Raw genomic sequence first — 25,298 nt, 5'->3', positions numbered from 1 at the left:
CCAGGATGCCATTGGCCTTCTTGGCCACCTGAGCACACTGCCAGCTCATGTTCAGGTGAGCATCGACCAACACCCAGTCCTTTTCCTCTGCACAGCTTTCCAGCCACTCTGCCCCAAACCTGTAGCGCTGCATGGGGTTGTTCTGACCAAAGTGCAGGACCCAGTACTCAGCCATGCTGAACCTCATCCCATTGGCCTCTGCCCATCGACCCATCCTGTCCAGGTCCCTCTGCAGGGCCTTCTTACCATCCGGCAGATCAACACTTCCCCCCCCCCCCCAATTTGGTGTTGTCTGCAAACTTACTGAGAGTGCACTCAATGAGGGCGCACACATGGAAAATAAGGAGGGGATCGGTGACAGTCAACATGGCTTCACTAAGGGCAGATTGTGCCTGACAAATCTGGTGGCCTTCTACAACGGGGTTACAGCATTTGTGGATAGGGGATGAGCAACTGACATCATCTACCTGGACTTGTGCAAAGTATTTTGAAAGGTCTTGGAGAACAGGAGAGGTGCCTGAGGACTGTAAGAAAGCCAGCATTACTCCAGTCTTCAAGAAGGGCAAGAAGGAAGACCCAGGAAAGTACAGGCCAGTCAGCCTCACCTCCATCCTTGGAAAGGTGATGGAGCAGCTCATCTGGAGGCCATCTCTAAGCACGTGGAGGAAAAGAAGGTGATCAGGAATAGTCAGCATGGATTCATCAAGGGGAAGTCATGTTTAACCAACCTGATAGCCTTCTACGATGAGATGACTGGCTGGATGGACGAGGGGAGAGCAGGGGATGTTAACTACCTTGACTTCAGCAAGGCTTTTGACACTGTCTCCCATAACATCCTCATAGACAAGCTCCGGAAGGGTGGAATCCATGAGTGGACAGTGGGGTGGATTGAGAACTGGCTGGATGGCAGAGCTCAGAGGGTTGTGCTCAACGGTGCTGAGTCTAGTTGGAGGCCTGTGGCTAGTGGTGTCCCCCAGGGGTCGGTACTGGGTCCAGTGCTATTCAACTTATTCATCAGTGACCTGGATGAAGGGACAGAGTGCACCCTCAGCAAGTTTGCAAACAATACAAAGCTTGGCAGAGTGGCTGACACACCAGAGGCCTGTGCGGCCATTCAGAGGGACCTGGACAGGCTGGAGAGTTGGACGGAGAGGAACCTCCCGAGGTTCAACAAGGGCAAGTTCAGGGTCCTGTACCTGGGGAGGAACAACCCCAGGCACCTGTACAGGTTGGGGGCTGACCTGCTGGAGAGCAGCTCTGCGGAAAGGGACCTGGGGGTCGTGGTGGACAACAAGTTAACCATGAGCCAGCAATGTGCCCTTGTGGCTAAGAAGGTCGATGGGATCCTAACCTACATCAAGAGGAATGTGGACAGCATGTCAAGAGAGGTGATCCTTCCCCTCTACTCAGCTCTAGTGAGGCCACACCTGGAGTATTGTGTGCAGTTCTGGGCTCCCCAGTAAAAGAGGGATGTAGAACTGCTAGAGAGTGTACAGCATAGAGCCACAAAGATGATTAAAGGATTGAAGCATCTCTGCTATGAAGAAAGACTAAGTGAGCTGGGCCTGTTTAGCCTAGAGAAGAGGAGATTGAGAGGGTTATCACCTCTACAAATACTTGAGGAGACAATGTAAAGAGGATGGGGCCAAACACTTCTCAGTGGTGGCCAGTGATTGGACATGGGGTAATGGGTATAAATTGAACCACAGGAGGTTTCATTGCCATATGAGGAAGAACTTCTTTATGGTTCGGGTGACAGAGCACTGGAACAGGCTGCATGGAGAGTTTGTGGAGTCTCCTTCTTTGGAGATATTCAAAACCCGCCTGGATGCAATCCTGTGTAACATGCTCTAGGTGACCTTGGTTTGAGCAGGGGGGTGGGACTAGATGATCTCTGGAGGTCCCCTCCAACCTCAACCATTCTGTGATTCTGTGATTCTGTGATTTTGACACTATTCCACATGATATCCTTACCTCTAAAATGGAGAGACATGGATTTGACGGATGGACCATTCGGTGGGTAAGGAATTGGCTGGATGGTCAACGACTCAGTGTCCAGGTGGAGATCAGTTGGAGGGAAGGGATGCCATCCAGAGGGACCTGGACAGGCTTGAGAGGTGGGCCTGCGCAAACCTCATGAAGTTCAACAAGGCCAGGTGCAAGGTCCTGCATCTGGGCCGGGGCAGTCCCAAGCACAAATACAGGCTGGGCAGAGAATGGACTGAAAGCAGCCCTGAAGAGAAGGACCTGGGGGTGTTGGTGGATGAGAAGCTCAACATGAGCTGGCGGTGTGTGCTTGCAGCCCAGAAAGCCAATCATGTTCTGGGCTGCATCAAAAGCAGTATGGCCAACAGGTTGAGCGAGGTGATTCTCCACTTCTACTCTGCTCTCATGAGACCCCACCTGGAGTACCGTGTCCAGCTCTGGGGCCCCCAATATAAGAAGAACATGGACCTGTTAAAATGAGTCCAGAGGAGGGCCACGAAGATGATCAAGGGGCTGGAGCACCTCTCCTATGAAGACAGGCTGAAGGAGTTGGGGTTGTTCAGCCTGGAAAAGAGAAGGCTCCGGGGAGACCTTATAGCGACATTCCTGTACCCAAGGGGAGGCCTACAGGAAAACTAGGGAGGGACTCTTTGTCAGGGAGTGGAGTGATAGGACAAGGGGGAACGGCTCTAAACTAAAAAGGGTAGATTTAGATTAGACATTAGGAAGAAGTTCTTTACTCTGAGGGTGGTGAGGCACTGGAAGAGGTTGCCCAGAGAGGTTGTGGATGCCCCATCCCTGGAAGAGTTCAAGGCCAGGTTGGATGGGGCTTTGTGCAACCTGGTCTAGTGGGGGTTTCCCTGCCCAGGGGGGGTGTGTGTGGGGGGGTTGGAATTAGATGATCTTTAAGGTCCCTTCCGACCCAAATCATTTTGTGATTCTATGATTCATAATTTCTCATAACTGCATTACTATTACTTCTACTTATATTCTAATATACCTCTTGGAGTACATTTGCTTTTTCTTTTTTTTCTTAAGCACGTCCCCTCAAAACCCCCAACAACAACAACAACAAAAAAACTGATTCAGCAAAACATTTAAGCATTGGGCTCTTAAAATACATTTGACTGCTTGTCTTTGAGTACTTGCTCAAAGTTCATCCCTACTAAATTAAGAATTGGCTGATATGATTTTGCTGAATTAGGACTTTTATACACATCTCTCTCTATAACTTGAATCTTTATTACAGAATCACATAATCACAGAAGGGTTGAGGTTTGAAGGGACCTCTGGAGATCATCTCGTCCAACCCCCCTGCTCAATCAGGGCCACCTAGGGCAGCTTGCCCAGGACCATGTCTAGGCGGCTTTTGAAGATCCTCAAGGAGGGAGACTCCACAACTTCTCTGGGCAACCTGTTCCGGTCACCCTCACAGTAAAGAAGTGTTTCCTAATGTTCAGACAGAACCTCCTTTGTTTCAGTTTGTGCTTATTGCTTCTTGATATTCTCATGGACAAAAGAGCCTGGTTCTGTCTTCTTTATACCCTGAGATATTTTTTACATATGAGACTAACCCCGAGCCTTCTTTTCTCTGTGCTACACAGTCCCAACTCCCTCAGCCAACTAGACTTCATGCCACTGACCACCACCCCTGGGCCTGGCAGTTCAGCCAGTTTCAGTCCACCTCACTGTCTGCTCATCCAGCCATACTTTACAGCTTCTCTATGAGGATCTACTGGAAGACAGAAGTCATTATTTACAGAAAGCAATTATGTAATTTCTTACTGTTTTTAGTGAAATGAGATACATATTTAATTTGATGCTTGGATATAGTTAAGCCTTCTAGGAGGCTTAGGCTAGTTAACTTTTAAGCTTTGCTTAAAAATTTTAAAAGCTAGATAGAGTTTATATGACTTTACTTTGCTATTTCTTAGCTTTTCAGATGAAAGATGGAGATTAGCTAGTGCTATGCAGATGTTTGTTTTAAACAATAGGTTCTAAACATAGTGGTCTAATATGCATTGAACTTGATTCTATGAACTACTGAGCACTGTGACAGAATGAGGATTTTTAACCAGTTCGTGGCACAAAGCATGTGTTATGATATTTCGATTCTAATCTGTTATGATATTTCGATTCTAATCACTAATTCAGTGACCTGCAAGGGTGAGGTCTACATTTTAATTTCTACTGCAAACATAAATAATCAAGAAGGTTTAGTGTTGATACACAAGCAAGAGTCTGCAGTTATTACTTTTTTCTGCAAACTTACATATAAGCCAATAAACGTAGATGTTTTATTTACTGTGCATCTTTCTGTAGTTATTTCCAGTCTTCATCATGTGGTAACACTAGCCTTTATTTCCTTGCTTGATAATACCTTCTACAAAGTAATGCTTGCAAATATTTTCCTGAGTTGCTTCTTACAACATGCTAGCAGAGGCAGCCAACAGATGCAGCACTTTGCTCAGAAGGTTACACAGAAGGGGCCAGAAACTTTGCAGAGAACTGCATCCGTGTCCTAAGCAATGCTGTTAATTGCATTGCAGGGCACCACCTCCAGCTGTTGGAGCAACTATCCCTACAATATCAGAGGCCTCAATCCAGACCAAACCTCCCAAGGGAGGATGCAGCTCTCAGGGTACAAGGAGTGCCTGGGTCTCTCACTGAGGCTGGGGCAGAGGGAGACAGTCTCCTTGCCTGCAGAAGGTGTGCAGCAGTACAGGATCTGTGCTGCCCGAGGAGGTGCGGGAGGAGGTCAGCAGATTGTGTAGTGTCAGAGATGATAAGAAAGAGATTGAACGGTTCATCTCCAAGACCCTGCAGCCTGAACCCCCAGCTGTATTGAAGGAGGATTGGTGGTCTGTGCTTATTGAGTTAGAATCATAGAATCATTAAGGGGACTAACTACTATTAACTACTCTTTCTGAGAAGAAATTTCTCCTAATTTCCAACCTAAAGGGTTGAAATGGTGAAGACTGAAGCTTGTGACTTCTGACAACAGGAAGAAGGCTCCTGCTCCACCTGCATATCTCCAACTAAAGAACAGGTTTGGCACCTTCAGAGCAGATGAGGGTCTGGGAACTCTGTCCAGTGAAGCATCCAAGCTAACTAAGCCTGAGCCATGCAGCAGTACTAGAAGGAAGTGGCAAAGTGATAACAACGGGAAACTCTGTGCTGTAGGGGATGGGGGACCACATGTGCTGACCTGACCTGCTGTGTTGGGAGGTTTACTATTTGCTGGGGGCTTGGATCTGGGATGTTGTAGAGATATTGCAAAGGTTTGTCCGGCCCTCGGACTATTACCCCTTATGAATTGTCACCGACAATACTGCCAGGGGAGACCTGGAGCATAGCCAGTGTGACTACATGCACCTGGAGGCAATGGAACAAGGTCATGGGGGCTCAGGCAATATCCTCCTTGATCCTTCCAGTGAGAAGGAAGGGTTTGAGGAGGAATGGGAGGATCCTGTGGGTCAACAGTTGGTTGCCCAGCTGGTGATGACAATAGGGATTTGTTTTTTATGACCGTGGGGATCTCTCTTTAAGAATCAAAGACTGCTAAAGAGATGGGATCCACCTGACCAAGTGGGGCAAAAGCATCTTTACCAGCAGGCTGGCCAACCTGGTGAGGAGAGCTTTAAACTAGAAATGACAAGGGAGGCCCACAATCAAATGAGGAAGTGGTGGGATGGGTTGACAAGAAACGGGTGCAGGGTGTTATGGAAAAGAGAGAGCTTGTAATCAGAAAAACAGGGCTGAAGGGGAGACACTCTGCTGGATGCAATTCTTACAACAAGGAAGAACTGTGGTTGGAGCATCCTGGAAGGTTGTGGGCAGCCTGGGCTGCATTGACCGTGAGATGGTGGAGCTGAGAATCCTGAGAGGAGGGAGCAATGCAAATGGCAGGATCACAACTCTAAATTTCAGGAGAGCAGACTTTGGCCTGTGCAGGGACCTGTTTGGAAGAATCCCACGGGGGAGAGTCCTGGAGAGCAGAGGAGGGTCCAGGGATATTCAACAATCACCTCCCCCACGCTCAAGAATGGTCCATCCCAGTGAGCAGGAAATCGAGCAAAGGTGGCAGGAAGCCTGTGTGGATGAACAAGGAGCTCCTGACTAAACTCAAACCTAAAAAGGAAGCATATGGGAGCCGGAAAAAGGGACAAGTGACCCAGGAGGAATACAGAGACACTGTCTGAGAGTACAGAGATGGGGAAAACCAAAGCCCACCTGGAGTTGTAACTGGCGAGGGATATGAAGGGCAACATTAAGAGCTTCTACAGGTACATCAGCAGCAAAATGAAGACCAGGGAAAATGTGGGCCTGCTGCTGAATGGAGCAGGGATCCTGAAGACCAAGGACATGGGAAAGGATGAGGTACTGAATGCCTTCTTCACCTCAGTCTTTACTGGTAAGGACTGCTTTCAGGAACCCCAGGCCCCTGAGACCAGAGGGAAAGTCTGGTCTGGGAAAGTTTTTTTATATGTAATGCTAAAGTCTACTGAAGTCAGTGGAAAGACTGTCTGACATTAGTGGACTCAGACTCAGGACCATAGTGCATTCGCATCTGTCAGGTAGACTAGAGCCAGTGTGTAAAGGAACCCATTTTTATCTTAAAATTAATAAAAACTTAGACTTTGCAGTGACAAAAGCATCTTCCATAGGGAAATATATTCCAAAAACTTCTGGAGAGTTCCCTAAATGCAGTGAAATATCCAGTCTCCTTTTCTTTAAATACAGTGCTTACATCAACTCCAGTACACCTTTCTACTCAACAGAATTAAGGAAAGATGACACATGCTACATTTATATCCTTCGAAATCATTCCCAAAAGTTTCATGTGATGCACAAAAACACCACCACATAAAACAAACCAAACCAAAATTCTTATGAGGTGTTATCTGTGTTTAACTTACTAGGAATAGGTCTAAGGACATCAGGAATGAGAATCTCCACCAAAGCCTGGTACATCACATGGTCACAATTACAAATCCATTTCAGAATAGACTCATTTTTGCACAGAGTAATCAGTTTTCCTTTTGGAAGTCGACTTTCTATTTCAGTCAGATTGCTGGCGTGAATAAAAGTAACAAATGAATAAATGAAAATGCATTTACATACAGATAAGAAAAGTACAATGGACTGCTTATTTAATAAAACTTTATAAAAGTCTCAGTTACATCCAATTGAACCTCTTTACCTTGTTCATATGAAACTGGGGAAAAATGGCCTCCAAAGTTCAGCTCCAGCCCATAAATTATGCAGAGGTAGCATAAAAATGGTCCTTGGAATTTAAAAGAACGGGACAGTATACTGTGTAAAGATACTTTGACTGTAGTCATCCAAACAAAGGAAAAAATGGAAGATGTATACAGTCATTTCAAGGCTTTGATTTGACACCTGCTGTTATATTATGATGATAGAGTAAAGAGAGACATTTACTGGCCTTGGTCAGTAAATCATGAGATCTGGAAACATGAATAAAACAACTAGTTTTGGAAGAGTCAGGAAGCTAAGTGAGGTTTGTCTTGCTGACATCATTTAGAATAGAATAGAATAGTTTAGTTTCTTCTGACCAGGGGTATTTTTACTGTCAGCAATGGCCTCATGTCTTTGTTCTTTTCCTTATCTTACTAACATCTAGTTTTTCCTGTCCATTCTTTTTTTTTTTTTTTGGGGGGGGGCGAGGCGGGGCGGGGCGGGGCGGTGGCGGCGGCGGCCGCGGTGGTGGCGGCGGCGGTTTCAGTGTTCCAACCCCCCGAGCCGACACTTACTGAAATGTTTCCTCTAACATCATCCATGTTTCCATCATCATGTTCTCCTAAAGTACCCTCTATTAAACAAGACTGTTTATTAAATTATAAATAATAGTAAACAGTATAATAATAAATTATTATTTATTTAAGAGAGACATATACTGACCTTGCTTCAATAATACCAGTGCCATCAGCTGGAGCAGAAGGGGAATAGCGCCAGAAAGTTTGCCACAATTTTTCTATCAGGCTAAACTGAAGATTCACAACAACATCCACTATTGCCTAAAACAATATAAAGCAAGTGCAGATAGTCTTCTACCATTTTTCTCCTCCAGCTCCTTCCAGTGGTATAGCTCTCCCCTCCCCTTAGTCATTTTTCAGAAAAAGTAATAAAAAATTAGATTTATAAATAAACAATGCATTTTAATAACTTTTTAGCGATTAATTTTACTAGTGTGCACAGACTCAGATCAGTCCAAGTGAAAACAGAAAGAATTCTCCAGAAAAGAGCTTAAGGAAACATATCAGGTGACTTCACCTAAACAGAACTTTTAACACTATTAAAAACACGTAGGAAAACTGCTATTTCATTAATTTTTTTACTTCATTAAATTTTTTCAGGCACCTTCAACAATAATTTTAAGACATTATTTAATATGAAATGTTAACAACCTTAAACAACTTGTTTCTTTAAAACTTGAAGAAAATAGCGAGCTTGTTTTTAACATAAATGCTAGAAATAATAATTTAATCTGATTTCAACCCCTATAAACAAAAGCAAAGCTCTGCATATATCTAAAGTGTAATTTATCTAAAAATCTCCAAATATATGCATTATTATATTCCAGTCTCAGTATTCTATTACACATTTTTTTCTTTCCTGGTAAAGAGAAATTTCAGAGAAATCGTTTTTCCAATTTCATTTCTGATGAAATAAGCGAACTATTTGGTTAGCACATCAGATATCAATAGCCTGCCTGTAATATGTTTTGTGTCAGTCATCCAGTTGTACTGATTCTCACTAGAAGACATGAATTTTCAATGAAGAATGATTTATGTGAATGCCTTTTTTCCCTTACCTCACAGTGCTCTCGATAAAGACTTTGCAATGATTTTATGTCTTCAAGAGCAGTACCATCTGGTAGAGAAGATATTTCAACTTCTCCAAACTCTGGAAGTATTCGAGATGTATCTGTTTCCATGACAACATAACAGAAGAAAACCATTGTGAATGGTGCCAACTACAGCTCAATTAGAAAAGATTTAAGAATGATGTAAATATGTAAAGTCTAGAAGGTCATAATGCCCAAAGAGGAATGTCTTCCATATTTAATATATTTTAATGTTGCAAAAAAAATTGTTAACAAATCAGCTAGCTATTTTTTTTAAGCAAAAGGAGATATTAAATTATTCTTGGCAGGTAGCAGATTAAAATGATTGCACACATATGTTGTATCTGTATATAAAAAAAAAAGCTAAGATATTAAAGAATATGACAGGATAAAGCAGAATATAAGAGGTTAATATTATTAAATGTTTTTTTGTTTTTATCAGTTGAATAGCTTTTGTATTGTCATGAACGTAAGGGTTTCCTAGACTCAGCAGCATATATTTATTTGAAATTTACAAGACTTTCAGCTATAGCCAACATGTACGTTTACTATTGCTCACAAATGTTTCTAAGAGATACACTAGTATGGGGCCGAGTGGGGGAATATATTGTCAACCAGGGAGAACGTGAAAGGAAAAATTCAAAAACGTGAACTATAGCCTAAGGTTCCCAATGATTTCAGTAACAGCAAGGCTAGGCCAAAGAATGTGGATCTTCAAAATATCAATGTATGAACTCAAAACTAAGTGTACAATTATTGCAATACGATATTTAATAGGCTTTTTTACTTTAGCAAATTACTAAATTACCATTTGTTTCCACAGATGGGAAATCAATAAGATCAGTTACATCAACAAATGCAATATATATATAATATAATCCCATTTTATGTGCAGGTGGCAGAACACTGGAACAGGTTACACAGAAAAGTTGCGGAGTCTCTCTCCTTGAGGATATTCAAAAGCCTCCTAGACATGGGAAGGCTGGACACCCCCCACCCCACCCCCACCCCACCCCCACCCCACCCCCGCCCCACCATGGGCAGGGACACCTCCCACACTAGGCTAGGTTGCTCAAAGCCCCATCCAACCTGGCCTTGAACACTTCCAGGGATGTGGCATCCACAATTTCTCTGGGCAGCCTGTTCCAGTGCCTCACCACCCTCATAGTAAAGGATTTCATCCTTATATCTAATCTAATCTACCCTCTTTAGTTTAAAACCTGTTGTGGTTTAACCTGGCAGGCAGCTAAGCACCAAACAGCCATACACTCGCTCCCCCCCCCCCCCCCCCCACTGGGATAGGGGAGAGAATTGAAAATAAAAATCACAAAACTTGTGGGTTGAGATAAAGACAGTTACATAGGACAGAAAAGGAAGAGAAAATAATCCTGAGACTACTACTACTACTACTACTATATATAAATGTATATACAACAGGTGATGCAAAATGCAATTGCTCACCACCTGCCGACCAATGCCCAGTAACTCCCCGAGCAGAGATCTCCCCCCCACCCAACCTTCCCAGTTTTTATCGTTCAGTATGACACCATATGGTATGGAATATCCCTTTTGGCCAGTTTGGGTCAGCTGTCCTGGCTCTGTCCCCTCCCAGCTTCTTGTGCACCCCCAGCCTTCTCGCTGGCATAAGAAGCTGAAAAGCCCTTGCCTCTGTGTAAGCACTGCTCTTCAACAACTAAAACATCAGTGTGTTATCAACATTATTTTTCTCCTATATCCAAAACATGGCACATACCAGTGGCTATGAAGAAAATTAATTCTATCCCAACCGAAACCAGGACAAGATCCACCCCTTATTCCATAGCCTTTACATCATGCTCGGGTCCCACTTTCCAATGCATCCCAATTAATCACCACTTTTCTGTCTTTTGATATATGCACACACAGATATCATTCCCTTAGTATATGGGCCGTCACTCTAAAATGTCTATTGAGTTCGTTTAGTCCATGACTCCGGGTTCCATCTGTCATAACAGTCCTTCAGGGCAAGAGAGATGGGGTGTGGTGTTGAATTGTTGCATGCTGAGGCCAGCTCTGGCTCCATCACCGCTGCGCTTGTCTGGTTCTATCACTGCTGCACTTCGCTCAGTTCCATCAAAATACATTCTTCATTAATCTGGGTGACTCTTACTGTAATACTGCTGATGGGACATATAGCAACCATAGTAGTGATTACATGCAGTATTATATAGCAATTAACATAATATAATTCAAACCGTGGGCTATTCTTTCCCAACATCAAATCCCCTTGAGGTACACACCGGACCTTCCCATCCTTCTGCATTACCCACCAAATGCACCCAGGTCCTTGAGCAAAAGCAATCCCACAGATAGGTTTGCCTTTGCTCGAGGCAGGAATAACCCAGACTGTCTTCCACAGCATGTTCTTTATGTGCACTACAGGGATTTTATCCCCTTCTAGAGTACGTATGAGATTTGATTGGGCAGGTCCGGCTCAGTTGGCAGATCCTCTAGTGTTGACTAACCAGGTGGCCTTTGCTAAATGCGCATCCCAATGTTTGAATGTCTCAACCCATTGCATCTTTTGATTTTCCCGGAGGCTGGTGCCTGATAGGGGATGTGACATACCCATTCAGTGTCATGCTCTTTGGCCCAGGTATCTATAAGGTTGTTTTGGAAATAAGTCCCATTGTCTGATTCAATTCTTTCTAGGATGCCAGTGTTGCCATAGGACTTGCTTTTCAAGGCCCAGAATGGTGTTCTGGGTGGTGGCATGGGGCACGGGATATGTTTCCAGCCATCCGGTGGTTGCTTCCACCACTGTAAGCACATGGTGCTTGCCTTGGCAGGTTTGTGGGAGTGTGATATAATCACTCTGCCAGGCCTCTCCATATTTATATTTCAGCCATCATCTTCCATACCAGGGAGGCTTTAAACGCTTCGCTTGTTTGTTTGCAGCACATATTTCGCATTCATAGATAACCTGTGCAATGGTGCCCATGGTCAGGTCCACCCATCGATCACGAGCCCATCTGTATGTTGCATCTCTGCCTTGATGGCCTGAGGTGTCGTGGGCCCACCAAGCCATAAATAATTCACCCTTATGTTGCCAGTCCAGATCCACCTCAGCCATTTCAATCTTAGCAGCCTGATCCACCTGCTGGTTGTTTTGATGTTCTCCAGTGGCCCGACTCTCGGGTACATGAGCATCTACATAGAATACTTTTACAACTAGGTTTTCTACCCGGGCGGCAATTTCTTGCCACAATGCAGCAGCCCGGATGGGTTTACCTCTGCGTTGCCAGTTGCTCTGCTTCCATTGCTGTAACCACCCCCACAGGGCATTTGCTACCATCCATGAATCACTAGAGAGGTAGAGCACTGGCCACTTTTCCCATTCAGCAACTTCTAAAGCCAGCAGGATGGCCTTCACTTCTGCCAACTGACTCGATTCACCTTCTCCCTCAGCAGCTTCTGCAACTCGTCATGTAGGACTCCATACAGCAGCCTTCCACTTCCAATGCTTTCCCACAATACGGCAGGACCCATCAGTGAACAGGGCATATTTCTTCTCATTTTCTGGTATCTTGTTATACAGCGGGGCCTCTTCAGGACGTGTCACCTCCTCCTCTGGTGATATTCCAAAATCTTTGCCTTCTGGCCAGTCCGTGATCACTTCCAAGATTCCTGGACGACTGGAGTTTCCTATTCGAGCTTCTTGTGTGATCAGTGCAACCTACTTCCTCCACGTAGCATCAGTTGAACATCCAGCCCAGCACCGGCAGTCGAGGTGCCAAGAGGAGCTATGCTTTAGTACCAGCCACTTCTGAAGCAGCTCAAACCCCTTCATATGCTGCCAATATCTCTTTTTCAGTTGTAGTATAGCAGGTCTCAGATCCTCTGTATCCCTGACTCCAAAACCCTAGGGGTTGACCTTGACTCTCCCCTGATGTTTTCTGCCAGAGGCTCCAGGTGGGGCCATTCTCCCCAGCTGTGGTGTAGAGCACATTTTTTACCTCTTGTCCTGCATGGACTGCCTAAGGGCTACTGCATGAACTATCTCCCATTTAATTATTTCAAAGGCATATCATTGCTTAGGGCCCCATTTGATATCATTCTTCTTACGGGTCACTTGATAGAGTGGGCTTACAATCAGACTGTAATTTGGAATGTGCATTCTCCAAAAACCCACAATGCCTAAGAAAGCTTGTGTTTCTTTTTGCTAGTTAGTGGAGACATAAATGTTATTTCGTTGATCACATCCACTGGGATCTGACGATGACCATCTATCTTGCCATTTTATTCCTGAAAAATGTATCTCCTGTGTGGGTCCTTTGACCTTACTTTGTTTTATGGCAAAACTGGCTTTCAGAAGGATTTGGACTATTTTCTTCCCTTTCTCAAAAAGTTCTTCTGCTGTGTTGCCCCACACGAGGATGTCATCGATGTACTGCAGGCGTTCAGGAGCTTCCCCCTTGTTCCAGTGCAGACTGGATCAGTCCATGGCAAATGGTAGGGCTGTGTTTCCACCCCAAGGCAGTCGATTCCACATGTACTGGATGCCCCTCCAAGTAAAAGCAAACTGTGGCCTCCACTCTGCTGCTAAAGGGATGGAGAAAAATGCATTAGCGATATCAGTTGTGGCGTACGACTTGGCTGCCTTTGATTCCAGTTTTATTGAAGTTCCAGCATGTCTGGCACTGCAGCACTCAGCAGTGGTGTGACTTCATTTAGGCCACAATAATCCACTGTTAGCCTCCACTCTCCAATAGACTTCTGCTCTGGCCATATGGGACTATGAAAGGGTAAGCGAGTTTTGGTGGTCACTCCTTGGCTCTCCAGTCAACGAATCAGCTTATGGATGGGAATGAGGGAGCCTCGGTTGGTGCGATGTTGCTGCTGGTACACCGTTGTGGTAACGGATTGGCACCTGTTTTTCTTTAACCCTGAGCAAGCCCACAACAGAAGGGTCCTCTGAGAGACTGGGCAAGTTAGACACCTTTTTAATTTCTTCCGTCTCCAAGGCAACTATACCAAAAGCCCACCTTTACCCTTTTGGGTCCTCAAAGTACCCTCTCCTTAGGTAGTCTATGTCTAGGATGCACGGAGCCTCCAGGCAAGTCACGATGGGGTAGTTTTGCCACTGATTCCCAGTTAGACTCACTTCGGCCTCCAATACAGTTAGCTGTTGGGATCCCCCTGTCACTCCAGAGATACAGATGAGTTCTGTCCCTTTATAGCTTGATGTCATTAGGGTATACTGTGCACCTGTGTCCCCTAGAGCCTTATACTTCTGCTGTGGGTCTGACGTGCCAGGCCATCAAATAAATCCACAGAGTCCAATAAAGTCCTTTTCCTCTACCTGTCTGGAGGCAGGGCCCCTCCAGTCCTGGTCACAGCATTCATTACTCTGTCTGGGGGGCTGCTCACTGGAAACTGGATCAGTAGTTTTCCCAGAAGAACCCCCTTTTGCAATTCTTTTTCCTTACAACTCATGCGCCCGTGCCTCTATGGTCAAGGTAGATTTTCCATCCTGCTTCCTCATGTCCTCTCCATGGTCACGTAGGTAAAACCACAGGGTGGCATGGGGTGTGTACCCACTATATCCCATTTCTTGAGCAGAGGGACTCTCATTTCTAATAGCTGAGATACTGTTTCGTACATGTGGGGAGGAAGATATATTCTCTTTAAGTTGGTGGACCTCTTGGGAAAGTTTCTCCAAAGCATTCTTTGAGTTAATGGACTGCTTGAGAAAGTTTCTCCACAGCAGAGATGCAGTTCCATAGGGAAGAAGAGAGACTTTCTTCGTACTGCCCATATTGTCCAGCCAATTCATTCACTGTGTGGTCCTTTCCATCTTTCCATGTCATTACTGCCAATGAGCTAGGGTACAACGATGGTGCACTCCATACAAACTTCCTCCACATGGGTGTCATGCACTGGACTTCATCTGGATCTTTGGATAGCTGTTCGTTGTCCAGGTCATCATAAATCACCTCCAGCACAAGTAATTCCCGCAGGTACTAGATACCTCTCTCCATGGTGTTCCACTTGCCTGGGTGACATATTACATCTTCCTTGAAGGGACACCTGTTCTTTGCGCCTGACTGGAGTCACTTACAGAGGCTGAGGACTTGTGCCCCCTTTCCAATCTCTTTATCAGTGCCCCCTTCCCTAGCGAGAGATCCCAGTTGCTCATCTTCTCTGTCCTCTAATTCCAGGCTACTGGCCCCATTATCTCAGCATCAGAGCAGCCAGGTGGCAATGTGCTCAGTGGATGATGGATGAAATCTTTTTGCGCATCTCACAGCTCACCCAGGAATAGGGATCAGGTGGTTAGTGCCACGTTTATGAGATCTGCCTCTTTCTCTTCCTGTTCCCGTGATGGCCCTGCTTCTGAATAGCCTGCCTCATCCTCTTCTTCCTCTTTCCCCTTCTTAGTAGGAGTTTCTTCCCTTGCTAAATGAGCTGACTTTCGCATCCTTTGTTTCGTCTTGTGTATAGGGGTGACAGATACCAGCACGGGTTGGTTCTCTGGTTCAGCCACAGGACCTGTCACAGGGGTTGGAGTGGCCTGTTGCGAGGCTTGGAACAGATCCAGAGGCATATTCTTCCTCTTGAAAGTGCTGAATAGCATTGAAGAGTGTTTGATAGGCACAGGCAAAGACCCCAGCACAGTGCGGCAAGCTGTAAATCTCCGGCATTGCCAGGATATGAGCATACATTTTTAAAACATTCTATGAGTTTTTCAGGATTCTGTACTTGTTCAGGGGTGAATTCCAAAACCATTGGAAGTGGCAATCGTGATAGATACCTGCCTATATCCTCCCACACACCTTGCCACCCATAACCATCCTGCCTCAGGGAAAATCTCTGGTTGGTATTTTTAAATAGATATCTAACCATAGACAAAAGTTGAAACACATAGGAAACATAGATCATGCTAGTTTCAACATCTCCAGAATACTCAAAGTTTTCCAAAGCTATTTTAACTTGTCTGGAGTAAAGGGTGTGCTTGTTAATAGCTTCCATAGTAAGGTTCCTGAAGTGCAAAAAATGATGGCCATACTGACTGAGTACAAATACCGTTTTACGTTCATTGTCGGTGTAATATGAGCACATACTATATACAAAGTGGCAAAACCTGGCTTTAGATATTGCTCACCATCTGCCGACCAATGCTCAGTCCCTCCCTGAGCAGAGGTTCCCGCCCCGCCCAACCTTCCCCGTTTTTATTGTTCAGCATGATGTCATATGGCATGGAATATCCCTTTGGCCAGTTTGGGTCAGCTGTCCTGGCTCTGTCCCCTCCCAGCTTCTTGTGCACCCCCAGCCTTCTCGCTGGCAGGGCAGCATAAGAAGCTGAAAAGCCCTTGCCTCTGTGTAAGCACTGCTCTGCAACAACTAAAACATCAGTGTGTTATCAACATTATTTTTCTCCTAAATCCAAAACATGGCACATACCAGCCACCATGACGAAAATTAACTCTGTCCTAGCTGAAACCAGAGCAAGACCATTATGCCTTGTCCTATCACTATATGCCTTTGTAAAAAGTCTCTCTCCATCTTTCTTATAGGCCCACTTTAAACATTGAAAGGCTGTAATAAGGTATCCCCGGAGCTTTCTCTTCTCTAGGCTAAACAACCCCAGGTCTCTCAGCCTGTCTTCATAGAAGAGGTGTTTCATCCCTCTGATCATTTTTGTAGCCCTCCTCTGGACCCACTCCAACAAGTCCATGTCTCTCTTGTGCTGGGGGCCTCAGAGCTGGATACAGTACTCCAGGCGGGGTCTCACAAGGGCAGAGTAGAGGGAGAGAATCCCCTCCCTCAACCTGCTGGCCACTCTTCTTTTTATGCAGCCAAGGATCCTGGGCAACCTGTTGTATGTGTCCCTGCTTGAGCAGTGGAGTTGGACCAGATAATCTCCAGAGCTCCCTTCCAACCTAAACCATTCTCTGTGATTTTGTGTGAATTGGGAAGCCAGTGAAAATTACTAAGCTTTTAGGGTAGGATTTTCAGCCTGCATTTTTTTGTATAAAATGCTTCATGGAAATTGCATGGTAGATTTAAAATATATTGCAATGCTAATAGTCTTTTCACATTTTTCATTTTATATCTGTATGATGCATATTAAATATTGCATGTCTTACAATACAGAATATTAAGCTCCTTTCAGTAACTTTTTTGTTCTGTTATCAGTGAGTGTTTTAAACAGGGCAACATAACTAAAAATAATTACTGTATTTGCATGACGATGTTCATGGCTGTATTGGGTTTATGTGGCAAGGTTTTGCCAGCAGGGGGCTGCAGGGTGGCCTCTGTGAGAAGAGACCAGGAGCTGCCCCCATGTTGGACACAGCCTGTTCCAGCTGGCTCCAAAAGGGACCCGCTGCAAGCCATACAGCAAAGCTGGTGGCACCTTTGTGAAAGCACAGTTAAGAAAGGTTTAAAAAAAAAAAAAAAACAACAAAAAAAACACTGCAAGACAGCTGTGTAAGAGAGGAGTGGAGTGAGAGAAACAACCCTGAAGACACCGATGTCAGTGAAGAAGAAGAGGGAGGAGGTGCTCCAGGCGCTGAAGCAGAGGCTCCCCTGCAGCCCATGGAGAAGATCATGGTGAAACAGGCTGTCCTCCTACAGCCCATGGAGGAACACATTGGAGCAGATATCCACCCTGCAGCCCGAGGAGGACCCCACGCTGGAGCAGGTGGATATGGCCTGAAGGAGGCTGTAGCCTGTGGAGAGCCCATGCTGGAGCAGACCCCTGGCAGGAACTGCAACCTGTGGATAAGAGCCCATGCAGGAGTAGGTTTTCTGGCAAGAACTGCAACCCATAGGGGACCCATGCTGGAGCAGTCTGTTCCTGAATAACTGCGGCCCATGGGAAGGAACCATGTAGAAGCAGTTTGTGAAGGACTGCACCCCGTGGGAGGGACCTCTTGCTTGAGCAGGGGAAGAGTGTGAGGAGGAAGGAGCAGAAGAGATGAAGCGTTATGGACTGACCACAACCCCCATTCCCAATCCCCCCCCCCCCCCCCCGCCCGCCCCGCCCCCGCACCGCTCAGGGGATGGAAGGCAGAAGAATCGGGAGTGAAGTTGAGCCTGGGAAGAATGGGGGGTAGGGGGAAGGTCGTTTTAGTTTTGGTTTTAGTTCTCACAATCATACTTTGTAATTAATTGGCAATAAATTAAATTAATCTTCCCCAAGCTGAGTCTGTTTTCCCCATGATGGCAATTGGTAAGCAATCTCCCTGTCCTTTATCTTGACCCTCAAGCTTTTTCATTGCATTTTCTTCCACTGTCCTGCTGAGTAGGGGGAGTGAGAGAACAGCTTGATGGCACCTGGCGGCCAGACAAGGGTTAACCCGCCACAATGGCGATAATGGATTTTATTTTATTTATACAACAGTATAACACATCTTTTCATACCTAAAAACTGTCGATGATGTTGACTTTGGGCAATTATAGTTTGTTCAGCAGATGTGCCTGTCTGTTGACCACTTCCTGTGAAGCCATCTGCAACTCCATCCACTTTTTGCACAGGCTTGTACCTACAAAAATATCAAATACAAAATTATCCGTTATGTTTACTTTTTCATAAGTGCGATATTACACTCTGTTCTGCCTTATTTCTCAGTCTCAAAATGCAGTTTTGCTAGTTTAGATACAAGTAAAAAATAACATCAGAATAATTGTAGTAAGGAAAGCCAGAACATTGGCGATGCATCATAAAATTCATAAAGCTGATAGCACAGCACAACTACCAATTTCTAGTGGAATTTAGTTTAAAAACTAAGACCTAAAGCTCATTTATACTAAACAGAATCAAAATCTTTCCTTTTCCAAAGAACTTGCAGTCCCAGGAATCAAGTAGCTCAAAAATAAGTTTTCATCACCTTAAAAAGGGCCATACTACTCTTTGGAGACAAAGGAAATGAAATAATTTTTAAATGCAACAAACTTCTCATGAGCTCAGAAGGTCTGAGAAGACTACTCAGACTTAAACTCTTCATATGTTAACTCACAGAAGCTTTTATAAAGGATAAAAGGAACAAAAAGACTAGTAGGAATGCTGGCTTGGATGGTCAGATGCTAAGATCATCACACTGACAGGCTGAAGATCCAGCCTGCAATTCCCCACACATCTAAAAATTAATTCTGTCCCATTGCACTGTGCAGATTATAAAGCTTTGTACTATAGGAATGTCAACACATTCCACTCTGGAAATTCTCCTCTCAAGAAGCAGTTGAGTCAGCTCTGAGCATGTTCTCATTTTGATCTTATTAAACAGAGACTAGTAATGCTCTGTGTAACTACTTAGATTTTAGCTTATGAGAAAGCTCCCATAAGAATCAGGCATCCAAAATTCTGTTCCTGAGTAACTGCGGCCCATGGGAAGGAACCATGTAGAAGCAGTTTGTGAAGGACTGCACCCCGTGGGAGGGACCTCTTGCCTGAGCAGGGGAAGAGTGTGAGGAGGAAGGAGCAGAAGAGATAAAGTGTTATGGACTGACCGCAACCCCAATCCCCCATCCCGCCCCCCCCCATCCTGTGACTACTACTACTACTACTACTACTATATATAAATATATATACAAAAAGTGATGCAAAATGCAGTTGCTCACCACCTGCCAACCAATGCCCAGTTACTCCCCGAGCAGAGATCTCTTCAACTATAGCCAACATGTATTTTTACTATTGCTCACAAATGTTTCTAAGCAGTACACTAGTATCGGGCCAGCAGATGCTTGTTGAAATATTTCCTCTAACATCATCCATGCTTCCATCATCATGTTCTCCTAAAATACCCCCTATTAAATAAGGCTGTTTATTATGGCGCCTGTTTCTAAGAAACATATAGCACCATGTCTGGTAGCAGATTTTTGACTTGTCATCCATTGGAGACATTCACTTATGCCTCAGCTTAATAAAATAAATCAGGTATTCCTAAGGAGATTTCTTCAAACCATCTTCGATGTTTTTAGCTCAGGGCTGGGAATGATAAGGTCGAGTCCCTATGGATAAGGATCAGGGGGATGGCCAACAAGGCGGACATCCTGGTGGGGGTCCGTTTTAGACTGCCAAACCAGGATGAAGAGACGGATGAGGCATTCTACAAGCAGCTGGTGAAGTCGCGCAATCGCCAGTGCTTGTTCTTGTGGGGGACTTCAACTTCCCGGACATATGCTGGAAATACAACACAGCCCTGAGGAAGAAGCCTAGGAGGTTCCTGGAGTGGGTGGAAGATAGCTTCCTGACTCAGCTGGTTAGTGAGCCTATGGGCGGGGGGGGCACTAGACCTGCTGTTCACGAACAGAGAAGGACTGGTGGGTGATGTGGTGGTCAGGAGCTGTCTTGGGCAGAGTGACTGCAAAATGGCAGCGTTCTCTATTCTTGGTGAAGTCAGGACGGGGGGTCAGTAAAGCTGCTTCCTTGGACTTCCCGAGGGCAGACTTTGAATTGTTCAGGTCGCTGGTAAGGAGTGTCCCTTGGGAGTCAGTCCTGAAGGGCAGAGGGGTTCAGGAAGGCTGGACGCTCCTCAAGAAGGAAGTCTTAAAGGCATAGGAGCAGGCTGTTCCTGTATGCTGTAAGATGAGCTGGCGGGGAAGACCGACGCGGCTGAACAGTGAACTTTTGCTGAGTGTCTGGGAGAAAAAGAGAGTTTATGTCCGGTGGAGGAAGGGACAGACAAGTCAGGGAGAGTACAAAGAAGTTGCCAGCATATGCAGAGAGAAAATCACCCCTGCACCCTTAGTAAGTTTGCAGATGACAACAAGTCGGGGGGGAAGGGGGGGCAAGTGTCGATCTGCCGGAGGGTAGGAAGGCCCTGCAGAGGGACCTGGACAGGTTGGATCAATGGGCAGAGGCCAATGGGATGATGTTCAACATGCCTTGACAGGCAGACTCGGTTCATAAATATGTGGCTCCAAGACTGGTGCCACTGGCGGAACTTTGGGTCACGGGAAGGTCTACGCGACACCAGGCCTGCTGACACCAGATGGGATACACCTCTCTCAGAGGGGGAAAAGGATTTTTGCACAGGAGTTAGCAGGGCTGATTGATTGGGCTTTAAACTAGAGTTGAAGGGGGAAAGGGATAAAACCAGGCCCGCCGGTGATAAGCTATGGGAGGGCATGACAAAACAAGGGACTGTGTGCTAGTGAGTTCCTTTGGTCTGCTCCACAAGGTGCTACGTACAATGAGGCGCATTTGAAGTGCTTCTACACTAATGCATGCAGCATTGAACAATAAGCTAGAGGAGCTAGAAGTCTTGGCCCAGTCCCAGAGCTACAATATCATCGGCATAAGCGAAACCCGGTGGGATGAGTCCTGTGGCTGGTGTGTTGCAATAGATGGTTGCAGGCTCCTCAGGAGGGACAGGCAGGGCAGGTGAGGTGGTGGGGTGGTGCTGTACGTAAAGGAGGGGCTGGACCGTGTGGAGCTTGCAGTTGGCAATGACAAAGTTGAGAGCCTCTGGGTAAGGATTAAGGGACAAACAAATAAAGGGGATGTTGTCATGGGAGTCTATTACAGACCACCCGGCCAGGATGACGACACCAATGAATTATTCTTTGAGGAACTAAGAGATACCTTGAGATCAACTGCCCTTGTCCTTATGAGGGACTTCAACTTGCCAGACATCAACTGGGAATATCACCTGGCCGACACAAGCAGGTTCAGGAGATTCTTAAAGCACCTCGTTGATAACTTCTTGGTGCAGGTGCTAAGGGAGCTAACTAGGAAAGGTGCCCTCCTAGATCTGTTGCTGGAGAACAGAGAGGATTTTGTGGGGGATGTGGCAATTGGAGGCCATCTCAGTCACAGTGACCATGAAGCGGTTGAGTTTAAAGTTTTTGGTGGCAGGAGGAAAACTGCCACCAAAACTTCAGCCCTGGATATGGGGAGAGCAGACTTCAGGCTGCTAAGGGAACTAGTTAGCAAGGTCCCCTGGGAAGCTGCTTTTGAAGGTGTCGGCGTCCATCAGTGCTGGTCAGTCTTTCAGCACTGCCTCCTAAAAGCACAGGATCAGGCAATTCCAAAATATCGGAAGTCAAGCAGGCGGGGCAGAAGGCCGGCTTGGCTGACCAGGGTTCTTCTGGAGCTTAGGCATAAAAAGAAAATGTACGGCTGCTGGAAGCAGGGTCAGGCAATGCGGAAGGACTACAGGGACGTTGTTTGCCTTTGTAGGGAGAAAATTCCTGCGGCCAAAGCCCAATTAGAGTTGAAGCTGGCCAGGTCTGTGGGAGACAATAAAAAGGGCTTTTTTTAATATGTGAACAGAAAATGGAGGACCAGAGAAAACATAGGTCCACTACTTCATGGGGATGGTCACCTCACAAACAAGGACATAGGCAAAGCAGAGACGCTTAATGCCTTCTTCGCCTCTGTCTTCAACACTGATGATAGACTTTGGGACCTCAGGTGCTCTGAGATGGAGGACCGTGACAGTGGGAATGATAAACTCCCAGCCAACCCTGAACGTGTGCGGGATTTGCTGCTCCACCTGCATCCATACAAGTCCATGGATCCAGATGGGATTCATCCAAGGGTTCTCAGAGAGCTGGCTGACGTCTAACCAGGTGCCAGGTCCTGCACCAGGGAAGGGGCAGCCCTGGCTATATGTACAGACTGGGCGAAGAGATTGTGGCGGTTTTACCGTGCTAGGCAGCTGAACAACACAACCGCTCTCTCACTCCCCCTCCTTAGATGAGGAGGGGAAGAAGTAAAGGAAAGAACAACTCATGGGTTGAGATAAGGATGATTTAATTAAAGGAGAAAAGAAATAATTATTAAGGAAAGATTATTATTAATTAAACAATTTAACTAAACAATTTAACTAAACAATTAACCATTTAACTAAAGGGGAAAAAAAAAGGGAAAGGGGAAAAGGGAGGGGGAAAGGGAAAACTAAACAAAACAAGTAAAGGCTATGTGGAAGTGCAGAGGAAAGAAATTACTCTCTACTTCCCACAAATGAGCGATGCTTGACCACGTCCTTGAAGCAGGGCCTCAACACACGTAGCCGGCGTTCGGGAGGAGGACAGATGTTTTCACAATGAGAGCCCACCCCTCCCCTCTTCTTCCTTTTTCCACCTTTTATTGCTGAGTGTGACATCATATGGTATGGAATATCCCTTTGGTTGGTTTAGGTCAGCTGCCCTGGTGATGTTTCTTTCTCACTTTTTTGCCCACCCCCTAGGAGGGTTAGAGAGAGTCCTGATGCTGTGCCAGCACTGCTCAGCAGCAGACACAACACTGGTGTGATACCACTGCTGTTCTAGCTACAAGTGCAGAGCACAGCACTGTATGGGCTGCTGCAGGGAAAGTTAACATCACAGCCAGACCCAGTACAGAGATGCTGGACAGCAGCCCCACAGAGAGGGACCTGAGGGTTTTGGTTGATAGCAAGTTGGATATGAGCCAGAAGTGTGTTCTAGCAGCCCAGAGGGCCAACCATATCCTGGGGTGCATCAAGCACGGCCTTGCTAGTCAGTCGAGGGAAGTATTGTAGACCTCATCGCGGTCTACAGCTTCATTCAGAAACTGAATGATTCTTGTGAGTATGTTTCACTGGTGGAGACCAGATAATGCTAAGTGTGGATGAAGCAAACAGCTGTTGGGGTCCATGAGTTTTCTCAAATTCAGGACCTGACCCAGCAGAAAAGCCCCATTCTCTCACCAGCTGAGTAGCTTATTGGGCTGGGGGAATAGACAGACACCATGGAGCAGGGTGAACCCTCCACAGTCCCTATTAAATCTCTAAGTGAGGTCTTTATAGCCGTCACAAAAGCCGCTTGCATACAAGCCATGCACAAACGAGACCCATAATGTCCCAATATCTGCTACAGGAGATTTTGCAATGGTAAAGTCACTGATTAGAGAAGCCCTAGAAATTCTTAAACCATACTTAGTTGCAAAATGAGATGAGATCAAAAGAGACACAGAACATAATGCAACACAAGGTGACAATGTGCAGAATGTCCTTAAGCAACTCCCTACATGGGCAGAATTAATGCACTGCATTGTTAACCATGAAAAATGTGCTGGGAGGATGCACCAGCTGAAAAAAAAAGCAAACGACTGAACACCTGCGGAAGAGATCATAAGGGGAGGAGACCTGTAAAAATGGGAACAGAAACTGAACTAAAGGAAAATAATTCTAGAAACCTGCAAGTGCAATCTTGAGAACAGAGAACTGAGTTATGGAAAAAAGCATTAGCTCTACGCATTCCCAGAACTGCAATGCAAGGTCAGCCTACTGCCATTATCTTGAGTGATCAAAGCATTCCACACAGGAGATACCAGTGAAAGGAGGTATCATATTTCAGAGAACCATAGAATCATTAAGGTTGGAAAAGACCTCCAAGATCATCTGGTCCAACCATCCTCCTACCACCAATATCACCCACTAAACCATGTCCCTCAGCATCAAGTCCAGCCTTTCCTTAAACACCCCCAGGGACAGTGACTCCACCACCTTCCTGGGCAACCCATTCCAATGCCTGACTACTCTTCCTCAGAAGAAATTTCTCCTCATTTCCAATATGAACCTAGCCTGGAAAAACTTGAGGCTGTTCCTTCTTGTTCTACCGCTAGTTATCTGTGAGAAGAGGCCGACCCCCAGCTCCCCACAACTTCCTTTCAGGTAGTTGTAGAGAGCGATAACGTCTCCCCTGAGCCTCCTCTTCTCCAGTATAAACAACCCTAGCTCCCTCAGCCATGTGAGAAACAAAGTTGTGTTCTTGCAGTAGAGAATTACTTTTCTGCATTCCAAGGTAGTTGTGTAGTCATAATAAGGAGAAATGCTAAGTAGATAAGTGGACAGTAGAAGGCCTCACTGTTCCAAAATAAGGTAGAAGCTTGAGAAAAACAGGATGAGCAGTGTGAGAACAGTAAAACAAAGATCACAAGTTCTCAAAACATAAGAAAGGAGAAATTAAAGGGTTGAAAAAAAGGAAAAATGTACATATATCGTACAGAGGATCGTCGAGTAGCTTGTGAACCTGTAGTACTCAGCCAATGAGGAAACAGGGGAAGTGATCGGGCATCGGGTAATAGGGAATAAAAGGTTATGATTTGTTTACTAAAATGTGCTCCTGATTGACAGGACGCCCACCATTGCAATCACAAATAAAATAGCTTCACAGAAGATCCTGTCTGAAGAAAATTATTTGAGATTTTTCTCACAGCTGCTCCTCATAAGACTTGTTCTCTAGACCTTTCACCAGTTTTGTTGCCTTTCTCTGGACACTCTCCAGGGCCTCGATGTCTTTCTTGTAGTGAGGGGCCCAAAACAGAACACAGTACAAAAGGTGCGGCCTCACCAGAGCAGAGTACAGGGGGACAATCACCTCCCTGGTCCTGCTGGCTACACTATTCCTGATACAAGCCAGGATGCCATTGGCCTTCTTGGCCACCTGGGCACACTGCCGGCTCCTGTTCAGGTGAGCATCGACCAAC

The 25,298-nt window shown here is 45.6% G+C and overlaps 1 protein-coding gene across 2 annotated transcripts in view; it reads right to left on the bottom strand.

The window, feature by feature from the left end:
* LOC121062890 (transcription factor RFX3-like) overlaps window positions 1-25,298 on the bottom strand; it is a 215,500-nt gene that overhangs the window by 61,551 nt on the left and 128,651 nt on the right. The window contains exons 8-11 of one of the 2 annotated variants that reach the window (XM_040543181.1): window positions 18,266-18,387; window positions 8,825-8,937; window positions 7,912-8,027; window positions 6,906-7,060 (exon numbers count right to left, since the gene is read on the bottom strand). In XM_040543181.1, the coding sequence (XP_040399115.1) occupies window positions 6,906-7,060; window positions 7,912-8,027; window positions 8,825-8,937; window positions 18,266-18,387 (506 nt within the window). Of the gene's footprint in view, window positions 1-6,780; window positions 7,061-7,911; window positions 8,028-8,824; window positions 8,938-18,265; window positions 18,388-25,298 lie in introns of those variants that run through there. The other variant, XM_040543180.1, reaches the window with a different exon arrangement.

Source organism: Cygnus olor (assembly GCF_009769625.2).
Source record: "Cygnus olor isolate bCygOlo1 chromosome W unlocalized genomic scaffold, bCygOlo1.pri.v2 SUPER_W1, whole genome shotgun sequence".
Taxonomy (NCBI): Eukaryota; Metazoa; Chordata; class Aves; order Anseriformes; family Anatidae; genus Cygnus; species Cygnus olor.
The sequence above is the reverse complement of the archived record's forward strand: the minus strand, read 5'-3'. Positions and strand labels throughout refer to the sequence as shown.